Source organism: Panthera pardus, unplaced genomic scaffold (genome assembly GCF_024362965.1).
Source record: "Panthera pardus isolate Hobbes unplaced genomic scaffold, ASM2436296v1 HiC_scaffold_6, whole genome shotgun sequence".
Lineage (NCBI taxonomy): Eukaryota > Metazoa > Chordata > Mammalia > Carnivora > Felidae > Panthera > Panthera pardus.
This window is the reverse complement of record NW_026526991.1, coordinates 73,881,733-73,897,970: the sequence shown is the minus strand read 5'-3', so window position 1 is coordinate 73,897,970 and position 16,238 is coordinate 73,881,733. Positions and strand designations below refer to the sequence as shown.

Sequence of the window (16,238 nt, the reverse complement as noted above, 5' to 3'; positions counted from 1 at the left end):
GAATACTCATTTGAAAACCAGCTCTGGCCAAGAGAGAGGAACAAAAAGTGTTCTGGGGCCAGGGAGGCATATTATTTTGAGAGATGGAAAGTTACATGGGCTAAGAAACTAATTTTCATTCTCTGATTTTTATCCTTAAGTAAGAAACACTTATGATTAATAATTTAGTTTTTAAGCTATCTATGAAGTAAATGTATTCCTCAACATACATTAATGAATTGGTATTTTGGTTTAAAAATCAATACCATTTCACTTTAGGTAAGAGTCCCTTCCCTAGAGCCGAATCAATTCAGCTCTGTTCAATAAACATTAATTGAGCATTTTCTATGTTCCAGGCCCTTTCCTAGATCTAAAAATGAGTACAAAGTCAATGACACTCAGGAGCTCCAAAGTGAATTAGAGAATACAGACAAAAAAGTAACTAGTTCAATATAACAGAAGTATAAAACAGTGAAGCTATGTATAAAGTCTAATGAAAGGACAAAGGGACAAAACCAGTTTCACATGATACACAAAGCAGAGATTTAAAGGAGGAACAACACGTGGACGAGTAAAGCAGAACAGGTTAGGAAAGCATTAGAGGTAAAGTGAGCAGAAGGAAAAAAAAAACGCAAGATGCAATTGGTGTATAGGGTATACAGTCATGGTTGTTGTATAGAGGAGGAGGGAGGGAGGCAACGTAAGTTCTACAATCTAGAAAAGCAGGCAGAGACTGGACAATGGAAGACACCACAAACCACTGTTTTGTTTTTGTTTTTGTTTTTTCCTACGGGAAATGGAGAGGATTTGAAATATTTAAGCAGTGGCATGTCCAAGTAAGTGTTTTACACAATCATGGTGACAGTTGTTAAATTTACTCTGTTATATATTTATCAAAGGCCTGCCACAAGCCAGGCTTTAACTCAGCAATTAAAAAGAGAAAGTCTTCATTTGCTTGAAGTGTAATGAGTAAATCTATGTTCAAATAAGCAAGATTAAAAAAATATCAGCACAGAAAATGGCAAACAGTGATAAAACCTGGTATCATTAATGCTAACTACTGAAACACCTCTGCCACCTTTATAAGCACTGTAATACATTAGGTAAAAATAAATTTTTTCCAAACGTCATGAGTCATCAGGGAAATGCAAATCAAAACTACAATGAGATGCCATCTCACCCCCACCTATGATGATTATAATCAAAAGATAATTATTTCTTACTGTGTAGAAAAACTGGCATCCTCATACATCGCTAAGTAGAAATGTAAAATAGCACAGTACCCTGTAGAATAGTCTGCCCGTTTCTCAAAAGGCTAAACATAGTTACCATATGACTTAGCAATTCCACTCCTAGGTATATACCCAAGAGAAATGAAAACATGTCCACCCTGAAACTGTAATGTTCACAGCATTTTTATAATAGCCAAAAAACAGAAATGTCCATCAACTGACAAATGGATAAACAGAGAGTGGTTTTATCCATACTATTTGCCAATAAAAAGAAATAAAATACTTACACATACTACAACATGAATGAACCTTGAAAATATGTTAAGTGAAAGAAGCCAGTCAACAAAGGACCACATATTGTTACATGAAATATCCAAAATTAGCCAATCCATACAGACAAAAAGTAAACTGATTGCCTAGAGCTTGGAGGAGCTGGAAGGTTGAAGGGTGGCAGCTAAGGGGTACAGAGTTTCCTTCTGGGATAATGAAAATATTCTAAATTTGATTACAGTAACGGCAGCACAGTTCTGTGAATACACTAAAAGCCAATGAATTATATTTTAAATGGGTAAACTGAATGGTATGTATCTCATTAAAGTTGATTTTACAAAATTCTAATTTTTAATGATCTCTTCAAAATCCTTATTCCTCTTTCCTCATGAAGCCAGATGACATTTTTTTTCCCAGAAAAGAAGGTCTGATAACACTAGAGTGCTTTAAAAATACTAGCATTCAATTTTCTACCGGCAATGCTCTTTTCTAGAAAAACTCATCTTCTAGTCGTTCAGCAGAAAATAATTTATTTCTATGACATCCAAACAATAAAAGAACAGTAGATTTGACCCATCTGGCAGAAAACATGGGTTATTCTTTCAAGAACATCAAAAGCTAAGAAGTTTTTCTATCTGATTAATCAGTTTCATCTTCTATATGTTTTAATCTGATCACTAGTGTAGAAAATTTCAGTAACCACGTTTTACATTATAAACTGTTGGAAGGAGAAGGAGGAAGAAAGAGGTTAGATTTCAAGTAGGAAGAACTGGCTTTAAAGTCTTCTCTGTTAACAGCCATCTGGCCTCAACCAAATATTTAAAATGTTTAGTAGCTTGAAGTAGAGTTTCAGAGGCAATAAAAGTCAAAAAGGAATAAAAAAGAAACAATGTTAAAATATCAAAACTCTTGTAAAATAGGGGACATCTTACTTCGTAATATACAAAAATATGAGTATGAAAAAAATGCTGTACTTAACATTTACACCCACATTTTAATTAGGATTTTTGAAATATACTGCCACAAAAAGGATGAATTATTTATTGTTATAATTTTATTTTTCTTAATGTTTATTTATTTAGAGTCAGAGCACAAGCAGGGGAGAGGCACAGAGAGAGAGGGAGAGAGAGAGAAACCCAAGCAGGCTCCACACTGTCAGTGAACCACGTCATGAACTATGACATCCTGACCTGAGCTGAAATCAAGAGTTGGACATTCAACCGACTGAGCCACCCAGGTGCCCCAATTGCTATAATTTTAAATAAGTTAGTATTGCTGACAATTCTAAAGTTGATGTTGAGGTAGTACTTCAACCTTTATTTGCTTATAACCACACTCTATTAGCCCAGGAAACAGATGAGTTAAACACACTGCTAAGAATACTAAATACTGGAAGAAAAGAACACACGGAAAATTCACCAGCTGAAAAAAAGGTAACATGTTTGCACGTGGACACAAGTGAATGTGTATTCATGCAAACAATAAGTTGAGTTCTAAGTGATCTAAGATGTTAATGCATTCATCTGAATACCAGCCCAAGTTAGTTTTCCCATCCTCATATGTGTGTATATATATATATATATATATATATATATATATATATATAATTTTTTTTTTTTTTTTTTTTTTTTTTTTTTTTTTTTTTACCCCTCGGTTCTCTAGTATTGTGGGGAAAATGCACTGCAAGTATGTAGCCCCAACTTCAGCTGGGATCCCATGGATATGTGGAAAATCGTTTTTGTCTCTAGTCTTTTATATTTTCTACAGAAGCTATAAGCATTTAACAGTTATCTTCCCTAGGCATCTTCCCAATCACCTCCAAGTCTCATCTGTACTGATAAAGAAAATACAAGCCATAAGATGGCTTTTCCTTCAACCTCACAACTTACCTATAAGAACACCATCCTTTTATTCATTCATCAGAATAAATAACTATGTGATTCAGTGTTTATTGATCATTTCCCGTATGTGAAGCAGTGGGCTGAAAACTTCACCTATAATAATTTAGATCTCACAATAATCAAACAAGACAAGTATTTTTGGTCCCATTTTTTACAATACAAGAGTAAAATTCAGGGAGCTTAGTAACTTGTCCAAGGTTTGAAGCTAATGAGAGGCAGAAAGCAGATCTGAATCCAAGTTTGTCTGTAACTATATCACTCTGCCTCTGAAAGTGTTCTAATGCCTGACCCAAGCAAGTCTCCCACTTCTACAGAGGGATACCACATTCATAAATAATTTCCAATACTGTATGATCTTTCTCTTCTTTCTAACCAGTACAAAGATACCTAAATTACTATACTTAAGTAAAAAAAAATATGGCTTATGCACTTTATGTTTTCATTTAAAAACAGATTTTTATCAGTTAAGGTCTCTTTGCAAACTTAAAACCCAAAAAATAGACTTTTAATAAAAGCATATATATATATTAGTTACATAATAAGTTTTTTAACTTAATGTAAATGATTTAGATCTGTTTAAAGACATGGGTTGAAAACTGACTTGCACTGAGTTTCCAAGAAAAACTCAAAATATCACTTTACACTAGGAACAGTTATCTGTCTTTCTGCTCATCTACAGAGTGGAAAAGAATGATGAAATTTCCTGTTTCTTCAATTTTCCAGTAATTTCTCAGTTTGGCAGAGATTCATTCTTTCAAAGGTAGAAAGTGGTTTAGCAACATCTGCAGAAAGAGCTAATGCTTTTAAGAACTGTGTCCTCTCTTTAATGTCCTGACAAATGTAGGCCGTAACTGGCATCAATGAGTTTTCTCACATAACTTTTAATAAAACTTCATCAGGCTCAGTCTTTAATGGCTCATCAAGGCACATGATTTACTGTGCTTTTCACATAGAAGCTTGATTGCCTACATCCGCACCACATCAAACCCTTTTTTCTTCAGCTGTTAAGAATTCACTTCAACACTGTAAGCACCATGCATTTATATAAGGACTAGAGTCTGTCTTGTTCAACATTCTATCCCCAGCACTCATACAGAGTAGATGGTCAATAAACATTTGTTGTAATACATGGTAGCAAGAAAATAACTTAGAGAATATTGTATAACCTGCCACAGGTTTTTAATAAAATTTCCCCGAAGCAGTTACATCAATCTGTTGTTCTGAATACTATGAAGTATGATATCAAAATCCAGAGCCTATAATATCTTTAAGCTTTAACAGAAGATTAGTTTGTTTCTATGACAGTCAGTTTGAAAATATTTTAGAACAGTTTTAAAAACATTTTTCTCATCTCTTTTGATTCAAAATAAGCCAAATAGTGATTAAAGAATAATTTGTGTATTTTAAATTTATGTATATAATAACATATTTTTATATAGCTAAATCTGTATCTTTAAGGAGTGGGTTTTCTTTCACTCAGGTCAGAATGTAGATTCTCCAATCCAAAAAGGATGTTAGTTATATCTGCAGTTCATAAACACCTTGTCAATCACTGATACAATTCAAGAACTCCATACATATTTATTGCTGCATTCATTTTTAAACAAATATTGCAAAAGATTACACACAGTGTGAGAAATGTCACCTAAATGCTAAAAAGTCTGTAAATATCAATTCATAATGGTAGGTTCCTTGTCTATCATTAAAATAAATACCAGCTTCTTGTCCACTTTCAATTTTGCTGAATGCCACCCACTTATAAATTAGTTATAATGATCCAAAATACCCAGTTATATTTTCCTATCATTTCTCAATTTTTCTCCCATTCTATAAAAAGATGATTTGAAAATTAACTGTAAGGACAATTTACAGACCTCCATCCATCCTTTTGGAGATAACTGAAGGCTCCATCCACAACACTTGCAAAGAACTGGCCTCCAGTGATGAAGAGAGTGTTAATGGTGACTAATCGACCTCTTAAATTGGGCGGTGAGACTTCAGCGATGTACACTGGCACTGTCATGGAGGCAATGCCTGTAAAGAAACAATGGAAAGTCAACAGAGGACATTTACTCAAGGTTTCTGTTGTAAATACTGATGCTAGACAAAGACACACATACACAGCCTTGGTTTTCTACTTTAAACCAAGATTCACCAGATACTTAAAGATTCTGTCTGTAACTAGTGACTACCACAGATAAGTAAAGACGTATGTGGAGACACCAATCTCTGAATATCATTTTTCATATTATCATGTAAATAACTACAAATTAAAACTACCTCTAGAGCTATCAGATAACTTTACAATGCATATAAAGCACACTTTATAAGTTTTGTGGATGAAAAATAAGAAAATGCTCTCTAGATATACAGTTATCAAAATATTTTTAGTCTATACAGAAATATAATCAGACAATGATGAGAATAAAAATTATCCCAGAATCATATTAACTGTTCAAATTCATCAGTTCCAGTAGACACACACCAAAACTGTTAATTGGTTTACTAATAAGAAATCCATACATTAAATCACCCTATTCAATTGGCTCAGTAGAGAATTCTGAAGTAGATTATAATGGACAATACTATGGAAATTTACAGTCCTCAAGAACATATGATCTTAACTATAAAATAAATGGCTTTATGGCTAAGGTGTATTTAGCTGTATGTGCTTAAAATCTGTTTCTATCTAAAATTAATGCAGCATAATCTATGGTAGTAGTTCTAGAACTTCACTGATCACTAAATCACTTATGTGGCCATCTCTCTCTCTCTCTCTCTCTCTCTTTTAACGAAGATGAAGATGCTCTCACCTCACCCATCCTAGACCTACTAAATAAAAAACTACAGAGATGGGAGATGGGTCTTTTTACGACTTCAGTTTTTTTAATTTTTATTTTATTTTTCTAGAGAGAGAGTGAGTTGGGGAAAGGGGGGGGGGGGGCACGGAGAGAATCTCAAGCAGGATCCATGCTCAGCACTGATCCCAATGCAGGGCTTGATCCCACAACCCTGGAATCATGCCCTAAGCCAAAATCCAGAGTCAAACATGGAACCAAGCCACCCAGGCACCTGGATCTGTCTTTTAAAAATCCTCCAAGCATTCCTGATGCACACCGTCAGGTGAGCTAATCCAAATTTGAGCTAATCCAGAATTATTACCTAAAAGAAAATCTTGGTACTCTTGGCCGTATCTAGCTCACTTCCCAGTGGCACTTCCAATTTCTAGGTATGTCTGATTAATTAATCCCAAACTAATCAATATTCATCTAATCGATATTCACGAAACTAAGTTAAAAACAATCAAAAAGGATTATCTAAGAAAATATGATCTTTTTTATATCTGTAGATACTATAAGTTGATCTCTAGATTAAACCAGAACACCAATGGGTTGCATAACACACCCATGAAGAAGAAACTGCCTTTTTTTTTTTTAATGTTTATTTATTTTTGAGAGAGAGAGAGAGAGAGAGCGCGCACGCGCGCATGAGTGGGGGAAAGCAGAGAGAGAGAGGGAGACACAGAATCTGAAGCAGGCTCCAGGCTCAGCTGTCAGCACAGAACCGGACACAGGGCTCGAACTCACAAACTGTGAGATCATGACCTGGGCCAAAGTCGGACACTTAACCACGTGAGCCACCCAGGCACCCTAAGAAGAAACTGCTTTTCATGAATTAATCATTACAATGCCAACAAAATAGCCTATATTAAAGGTAGCAGTACCAAAAAACCTGTTGCCGTGTTTTCTGTACAAGGGCTGCTGAAGGTGCTATCTACCACATTCCAGATAATGGGAGACATCTGTCTCCAGTCTCAGTGACTACAATAGTTGTGCCTCTCAACAAGTGACCTGTGATTATGGGCACCATAAACCACACAGTTGTCTTTTATTTCCCTCTTTAGGCAGTCACAGAGGCCCACCTCTACCAAGCGGTTTGGACTTGATGGTATTTGTTCTGCGAGCTCAATTCCCTCCTGATGCCACCACTGTCTCAATTTCCACCTATTTTAAACATATGTTTTACCACATTTTTATTTGCTTTGTTCCATATTTGACCCAAGCAAATAAACAAACAGACAAGATTTAAGTAATATATCTGCTTCTGTACTACTGAAAAACTACTAATAATAAGTCTGCACACAAGTCAGACGATTAAATCTCTGAACTGTACACTCTGTAGTTTCCACCAGTATTATCTGCTGCTGTAGCATCTGTCAACATACATAAATATACACGAAAAGAACCTTAAGATTTTAAGAGTTTCATAAAATAAGCATGTGTCAGTAGATATAGTCTTTACAATTAAATCATCACCTAAACAGCTGAAAGTTTCCATCTGACTGCTAATCAATTTAATAACACAAATCATACTAAATTGGCTTTCATCTAACTTGGAAAGAGGAAACATCTGATGCATATGTTGACAAGTTAATTGTATACTCTTTTTAGTTCTTTTACAATTAGAACATCTCAATAAACTTAATTGTCCGGACTTCTTTTCCGGCTTTGGTCTGGCTGTAAACAGGAATTCTGTTGCTCTCTTCAGCCAGACATCTTCACTCAACCATGTAACCTGCACATTTAAGCATGGGAAATCAGGACTGTGGTTTTAGGCAGCACATGCTTGTCATATAGCCCACAGATTTTACTTGATACAATTGCAAGGATGTCGTCAGGCCCTTATAAAGGTTTATTATTAAAAATAAACACTAGAACCTTGAGAAGTAACAGGGACTGGCAAAGAGAAAAGACTGAGGAACTATAAAAAGACAGACTCACTGGATTTAGAATTGAAAAGAACCTCAAAAGATGTGCCCAAGTAGTGTTCACATTGACTTAACCAGTGTTAGAACTGCCTACGTTCAATATTTCACGAGGACTGGTTATCTTATTTAATCCTCAGAACACCTTTCTAAAAGACATATGATTATCCCCATTTTGCAAAGAAGGACCTTACCCAGGTCACATGATGAATAAGTGGAGGAACCAGAATTTGAAGCAGACAGACATTCCAGAACCCAATTTTGAAAGTTCTAGACTCTACTCTCTGGCCACAACAGATGAGGATAGGCTCTGGAACCAGCGGGTTTAAATTTTAGCTTTGCCACTCGCCAGCTGGTTAAGTCTGGACAAACTAACCTTTTTGGTCTCCAGCTTATCCATATAATGGGAAGAATAAAAGCAATTCTTTCACAGGAGTTGAGATTTAATGAATTCACAGTCAAAGCACTTAAAATCGTACATAACATATAGAAAGTAGTCCCTATGGGGGTGCCTGGGTGGCTCAGTCGGTTAAGTAGCTGACTTCGGCTCAGGCCATGATCTCACTGTTCGTGAGTTCGAGCCCCACATCGGCTCTGTGCTGGCAGCTCAGAGCCCGGAGCCTGCTTCAGATTCTGTCTCCCTCTCTCTGCCCCTCCCCCACCTCGTGCTCTCAGTCTCTCTCCCTCTCAAAAATAAATGTTAAGAAAAATTTTTTTGAAGAAAGTAGTCCATAATGTTAGCAATTATTTCTATGATTACTATACCTCTAGTTGTGAGGCATTCTAACTTTTTTGATTTAGTTTGACTTGTTTTAGGTGCTAACATTATCAGGATGAATATAAGTCCACAAAACAGGGTCTCTGTTATAAAAGAAGCTGCACACAAACCCTACTCATATAAACGGCCAATCAGATAATAATTTCCAAATACCATGGTAAGGGTCACAGTACAGTGACACACTGGGCTCCATCCTGTGATGCTGACAACTGCTGTATGCTAACAATGATTGGATGCCAGCTCAGAGAGGCTGGGTAGACAATTCTACAGAGAAGGGCATGGGCTTCAAATAAATATGAAATGATATGGGATTTTCTCAGAGGTAAACAAAAGATGTGAAGCAGAGTATTTGTGGAGAGGAGAGGCTGAGAGAGCCCAAATCACAGAAGCAAGTACCCATCACTTGGATATGCTCATCGCATATTTGATCTGAGCTGGGCACTGTGCTAAGCACTGGGGACACAGTGCTGTAAGAGAGACATGTCCTCTGTCCTCATGGAGCTTAGCATCTGACAGGCAAAATGTGTTTGAACAAGTAATTAGATGTCAAATGTGATGGGTCTCACCAAAGGGAAAGTGTGAGGAACATGAGCTCATAGCAAAGGGACGATGAAGGACTAATAGCAAAAGGACTCCAGCTTGAGGAATCAGAGAGTTCTTGGATGAGAAGTTCACATTTAAGCAGAGATTAGGTGAATGAGTAAGTTAGAGCTTGATGATACTGTGGGAAAGGTGGCACACACTTTAAAGGATCAGACCAGCTTAGACAAAGGCCTTGAGGCAAAAGGAGATGCATCCTGCTAGAGAAGGGGGACTATTTTTTTTTAAGTTTATTCATTTATTTTGAGATAGAGGGATAGAACCAGCAGGAAAGGGGCAGAAAAAAAGAGGGAGACAGGGTATCTGAAGCAGGGCTCAAAGTCATGAACTGTGAGATCATGACCTGAGCTGAAGTCAGACGCTTAACCAAATGAGCCATCCAGGAGCCCCAATAAGGGAGACTACTTCTAGAGACACAGAGACCAACCTGACTATTTAAGATCTTAGTGGACGTATTGAGGACTAGGTATTCAGAAGCCTTTAAGTAGTATAACGGAAGAAAAGGCACAATTAGAATCATGTTTAAAAGAGTCCTTCTTGTTGGAGTATGAAAAACCAATTGCAAGGGAGTACCGGGTACAGTAGAGGCAATGGAGTAAAAAGGAGAGATTCCAGAAGTACATATTTAGTACCTAGGCTAGCAGGAATTGGGATGGAACATGAAGGATGAAGAGAGGAAGGACTCAAGGATGATGGTCAGATGTCTGGAAAGAGCAAGTAGGAGCATGATAGGTACTTTGTACAAACATAAAGGACACGAGAGAAGCAAGTGTGGACCAAAGATGATAAGGTCAAATTTTAGCCAGGTTGAGCCAGAGGTGCTCTGTGAAACATACAAGTAGAGAGCAAGTAGAACATTCCCTGGGTATGTTGGAAATACAGATTATTTACATGTGAGTGTTCACAGCCTGCCTCATTTCTCCTACCCAGTAACTCTGTCAAAATAACCAACCTTTCCTTCCTCGCTCATCCTCTAGGGAGAGTCTGGTATTTGTCACCCTAGTTCTTGAGCCATTATCATGCTAGGCAAAAAAAAAAAAAGGATGGAGAAGAAAACATGGACCAAATATCTAGTTTATGGAGAGAAGTGCAAATGAAAAAAAAGCCTGGAGACAGTTGTGAGGAGCTCAGGGTCAGTATGGAAAAAAATGGGAGCCTACAACTCAGGGACTGACAGAGGCCTGATTTGAGATGAGGGGACAGAGGGGTAGATAATAGAGATTTTAAGATATGTTGCTGAGTTATAACCTACATGTTACTATATTCTTCAAGACACAAAAAGACAATATTACTATCCAATTGTTTTTTAGTTACTAGACTATATATATTTAAATGCAACTTCAAGGTGAGACTAGGTTCAGTGGGGCTTGGAAGTTACACAAATCTCTGAAGCTCAGAAGATAATTCTGTGTGGATGGCACATAAAATGGGAACCATGGGAATGGATAAGAGCTCCCAGAATGGAAGAGGAAAAGAATGCATAGAATGGAGTCCTGAAAAATTCCAGTAGTTATGGAACTGTTAGATGAAGAAAGTATGAAGGAGCAACAAAGACTTTTCTAAAGTCTCTTTTTATGTTACCATTTTGTATGATCATGTATCAGGTCACCTTATCAATAGGGAGGTGGGACAAGTATCATTCATTATCCCTCTAGGAAAGGTAAAGAAACCCAGCATCAAAGACAGATAGGAAGAGATTTTCAGAAAGTCACAAAAGCAGGCTAATGTCAAAGTGAGTCTCACAGATTCAGGTTCCCTAATCTCTTATGTGTCGCTTGAGAACCAAGGACTGTGCCTCTGATTAGAATGTGATCCTTCAGCAATTTCTCAGACACATTTTCTTTTTGGACCTATTACCTTAGCTAGCACACGTGAACTTCTAGTGGACAGATGGGTCTTTTCTCTGCCCCCTACTAACGGCTGCTGTGACATACTAATATCAGGTGTCATGTTAAAGAGCTCAAGCTAACTAGTGAATTGAATATGATTCACTGTATAATTTCCAGCTAGAAAAGTGTAAACCCACAATAGAGAACTATAAAAAAGATGCTGGTGTTCAGGGAGAGGAGAAGACTCCACATTCACTACTGCTAGCTCACCTTGCTATTAATAAAATAGCCATGCAAACTATAACTTACAGATTTCTAAACACGGTGCCAAGTTTTGACAAACCTGGGTCATTAAGGTTCTATCACCCCTCTTTTCTACTTTGGGGAAACAAATGGAATTTTATCTCTAGACAAAGGTCACTGTTCCAATGAAGGGCAGTTAAGTAATACTGTATGAAATCCCCTAAATTAAGAAGTACTTCAGGGGTACCTGGGTGGCTCAGTCGATTGACACTGACTCTTGATTTCAGTGCAGGTCATGATCCCAGGGTCATGGGTTTGAATCCTGCATTGGGCTCAGTGCTGAGTGTGGAGCCTGCTTAAGATCCTTTCTCTCTCCCCAACACCTCACCTCTGCTCTTCCTCAATATGCGCGCTGCGCGCTGCGCGCACACACACACACACACACTCTCTCTCTCTCTCTCTCTCTCTCTCTCAAAAGTATTTCATAAGTGGGATTAATGATATTTAAAGTTTAGGAGAAAAAAGAGGTTAGAAAGGGAGAGAGCCAAAACATAAGAAACTCTTAAAAACTGAGAACAAACTGAGGGTTGATGGGGGGGTGGGAGGGAGGGGAGGGTGGGTGATGGGTATTGAGGAGGGCACCTTTTGGGATGAGCACTGGGTATTGTATGGAAACCAATTTGACAATAAATTTCATATAAAAAATAATAAAGTTTAGGAGAGTTCTATGAAGAACGTTGGACTTATTCCCTATTCCAAACATTAATCAAAAGAAATGTCTGGTAAAGAACAAATTCTTAATAGTCCACACTAAACTGATGACTGGAAATTAACGTAAGCAACGGAGTGATACAAGGTCCTGTTAACAGCTTATTGGCTTAAACACAACCACAAATATCTGTGTTGGTATTGTTTCTGAATATTGTTAGAAAGTTTGATTTCTTACAAAACAAATAAAGAGGTCTACCTCAATGAAAACTCATTATCATGCTTGGCCTTGAGGAGTTTCACCAGAAAACTGCACCTCAGACACCACAGTGCAACCCGATTCACACTCTCATGCTGCCAAGCTGAAGCACCATCAGCAGCACAGAACGCTCTTGAGTGTAGAAGCTGGCTTTCAAAAACTGCTGGAAGCCCTTTTAAAGCTCTGAGTCAGAAGTATAAATAATTTCATAAACAAACAGCATTAGAAAATCCTGTTGCGATGGGTAAATACCCATGAACCACAGTAGCCTCTCAGCACAAGCCAGGCAGCAACTAATTAGCTTCTCAGAAAGAAGCACATGAATCTACCTTTTAATAATAATGCTTCCTGAACAAGAAGGATTATGAAGTCCTAACTTCATTTTGCAAACTACTGCCCTATGATCTCTAAAGGAATAATTTTAATAAAAAGAAGGAATTTGTCTTAAAAAGTGCCCCTTACTAAAGTTGTTTCAGTTTGGCTGTCTTGCCCCAACTGCTGTTTGCATTCTGCTAAAGAGTCAAAGAGCTACCTTTACCAGGTTGTTAACACCCTAGAATTTATCTTTTAGTTTATTCTAAGGAGGCTAAGACTTTCATAAACACTGCTAGGCAACTTCAAAGAGCTGTAAGCCCCAAATTATTTATATATTAAAATATATACAACACAAAATACTGCTAGAACAAAGGAGCCAGGTTATGGGTGAGATTCTATCCATGGAGATAACTAGCAGAATTAGTGTTCTATAATGTTAAAAAGCTCTTCACAAGGCATTATAAACATGTCACCATCATTTAAAGCCAGTGCCATCTCTTAACGGCCTAAATGACCTCTCCTTTCATACTACTTATGAATATAATATTGACCTGTTCATGTTCTTTTTTAACAGTAACATCTCAGTAAAATCTGGATCACGCTATTTCTCCAAGCCCAACTACAAGCCCTTTAATGGAATGATTATAACTCACCTACCTTCTGTACTATAACTTGCCTAAGTGTCAAGCACAGACCTTGGCTTAACCGTTGACTATGACTTTGGGATGCATGTAGAAAACCATATCCTTTAAAATTACTGCCAACTGATTGGTTTTACACTAAATACATTATTCATTAGGGAAAATTTGGAGGTCACGGGTCAGAAGTAAATAAACATCACCTCTAATCACACCACCCACACATAACCACTATTAAAATTTGGTTATAATTTGCAGTACTTTTTACATAATTCTGTAGCTTTAACTCATTACATTTCAAACACTTTCCTTCTCTTTATAACTATTCTTTTCTCAAAAAAAAAAAAAACACTTCAAACTTCTTACAGAAGCGAGTCAGGTATGATAAATATAGAAGCCAAATGAGTGAGACATAGAAGGTACAACATACTCTGCAGGCCAAAGAAAACAGCCAAACAAAACAAATCCCCGTGTAGCCCTATACAACCATCTGGAGTCTGGTTTGTCACCCTTGTAGGACAAGATCATTTTAAGTAATGGTATAATATTCCAGCATTCAGATAAAGAGAAGAAAGAAGTGTTCCTAGAACACCCAGATGGAAGCAGGCAGGAAAAGAACAGAGAAGGAAAGAATTTTTTAATGGGGAGAGATGGAAAATAATGAAATCAACGCATATGTAAGAAATGTCCTAAAACAGAGCAGAGGTTATAAGAGAAAGATAACTGTAGGAAATGGCAACAAAAGTGGAAGCAGTATGCTTTTACACCCGACAAATGGAATACACAAAGGTTAATAAGAAATCAATACATTTTCCTCGAGGCAGTGAATTTAGCAAACAGGAACTTAAGTGGTGCTTTGTCATATTTAGCTCTATGTGACATCTAGAGGTAAATGCTCTAGTACAGCAAACAATGTGGACCTAAACAGCAGCTCAAGGCTGTGAATCACCTGAATGCAGATTATAACTGAATAGGCATAGATAAAATACAAAAGAAATGTGTACAGAGTAAGATAAGCCCAGGGCTAGAATCTGGTTGTAGAAATATTCATGCAACAGATATAAAGGGCTAAGAAGTAAAACAGAAGAAGATATTAAATATTAGAGTAGCAAAGTAATAACTGAACACCCATCCCCCCAAATTTTTTATCTGTTCTTCAATATAAGATCTGGCCTTGCCTAAAAATCAGGAGCAGAGAGCCATGAGGAGACAATCAGCTTACCGACAAAAGAATTAAATTAAACAAGGAAATGGGTAGGGTAAGAAACACTAAAAAATTAATAGAATATGTAAATAATTACAGAAGTAAGCACCATATTGGAGGCTGCATGAAATCTGAATCAGTATGGAACATCAATTTGAGATGCTCTCTGAGAATGTAAAGCAAAGGAAATTCAAATGACAAAAGATATCATTGAAAGATAAACCATCATTAAATAAATAAATAAATGGGCCTACAGATAGGTAGCAACAGCAAAACACACTCTGGAAAATTTTGTGATTTGCAAAGTTAACAAAAATTGATCAAATCTTTTATGTATACAGCAAAAGAAAAAAACAGCTCACCCACCTAACCCGGCAATATGGAATGCCAGCAAGGACCACAGATATTTAAGGAGGAAATGTGATTCAAGTATTTTAGATCTTGCCAACTTGTCTTTCAGGCGTAAGAATGTGAAAGACATTCTCAAGTAGCAAACTTCTCTGATAAACCACCCATTTACTATTTTTGGAACAACCTCTAAACCAACCCCAAGATTAGCAAAAACCTTAAGGATACGGAAGTTTCGGTATAAACAGCTCAGAGGATCTGCCCCTCATTTAGTCTGGACTACAGAAATCTTCTGAGCAAGTAGACCACTGAGTGTTCACTCAACCCTTCTTCATATGGCTCCTCTCTTTTCTCAGTTCTAAGTAACATTTCTTGAGCTGCACAGATAGAATTTCTTGGCTTGTCTGATAACCACTCTAAAGCATTAACTTTTTTTTTTTTTTTTCTGTTCCAGCACCTGGTAGCAATGGCTAAACATTTTACTTGGTTAGAACATTATGCCTAAATAATTATTAAATAAAAATTTCTATTTCTTTAATGTCCAAAAAGGCAAAGATCTGTAGAGCAAGATAATGTCTATCTTCATTACCAAAAGTCTCTATTAGTGATTTCCTATGTCTCTAAAAAGTACACTGAATGACCCTAGCCTTTGAGTTTTAAGGTGGTGAAAATCATGTAAACTACCCATCATTAGATATTTTTTCTCCAGCTTCTTCTAATATTATCTTTCCATCTATGTGAATATCCCTATGCTTCTTACACTTAAAAAAAAGCAATATAAGTAATAAAATCTTAAAGTAAATATGCAGAGGAAAAAAGCACATTTTTTAACATCTACAATGACACACAACCTACTTTCCCAGATTCTTCACTAATAATCCCCAGTAATCACAGAATCCTATCTGTAATAAATTTTTAGATGTTTGATGAGGAACAAAGCCACGTTAGCTTTCAATGCCTCTTAATTTATTACCACAGAATGGGGAATGATGTTCTACACGTACAGTTTTTGCATTTATCATCCAAGATACTTCAGAAGTAGAAAATGGAAAGGTTTGTTAAAGAACAATGGTAAGCATCAGAGCCACACTAAAGTTAAACAAAATGTCTACTCTTAGGAGCTCTAGTTCTGTATCAGCTGGCTTTAAGAAAGCTAAATCTCACTAGCG

General features: G+C 36.8%; 1 protein-coding gene across 1 annotated transcript in view; it reads right to left on the bottom strand.

Moving 5' to 3' along the window:
• Positions 1–16,238, bottom strand: part of SLC2A13 (solute carrier family 2 member 13) — a 378,633-nt gene that overhangs the window by 317,701 nt on the left and 44,694 nt on the right. Inside the window, exon 2 of the mRNA XM_019452458.2 lies at positions 5,257–5,416. Within this exon, the coding sequence (XP_019308003.1) occupies positions 5,257–5,416 (160 nt within the window). The remainder of the gene's footprint in view (positions 1–5,256; positions 5,417–16,238) is intronic.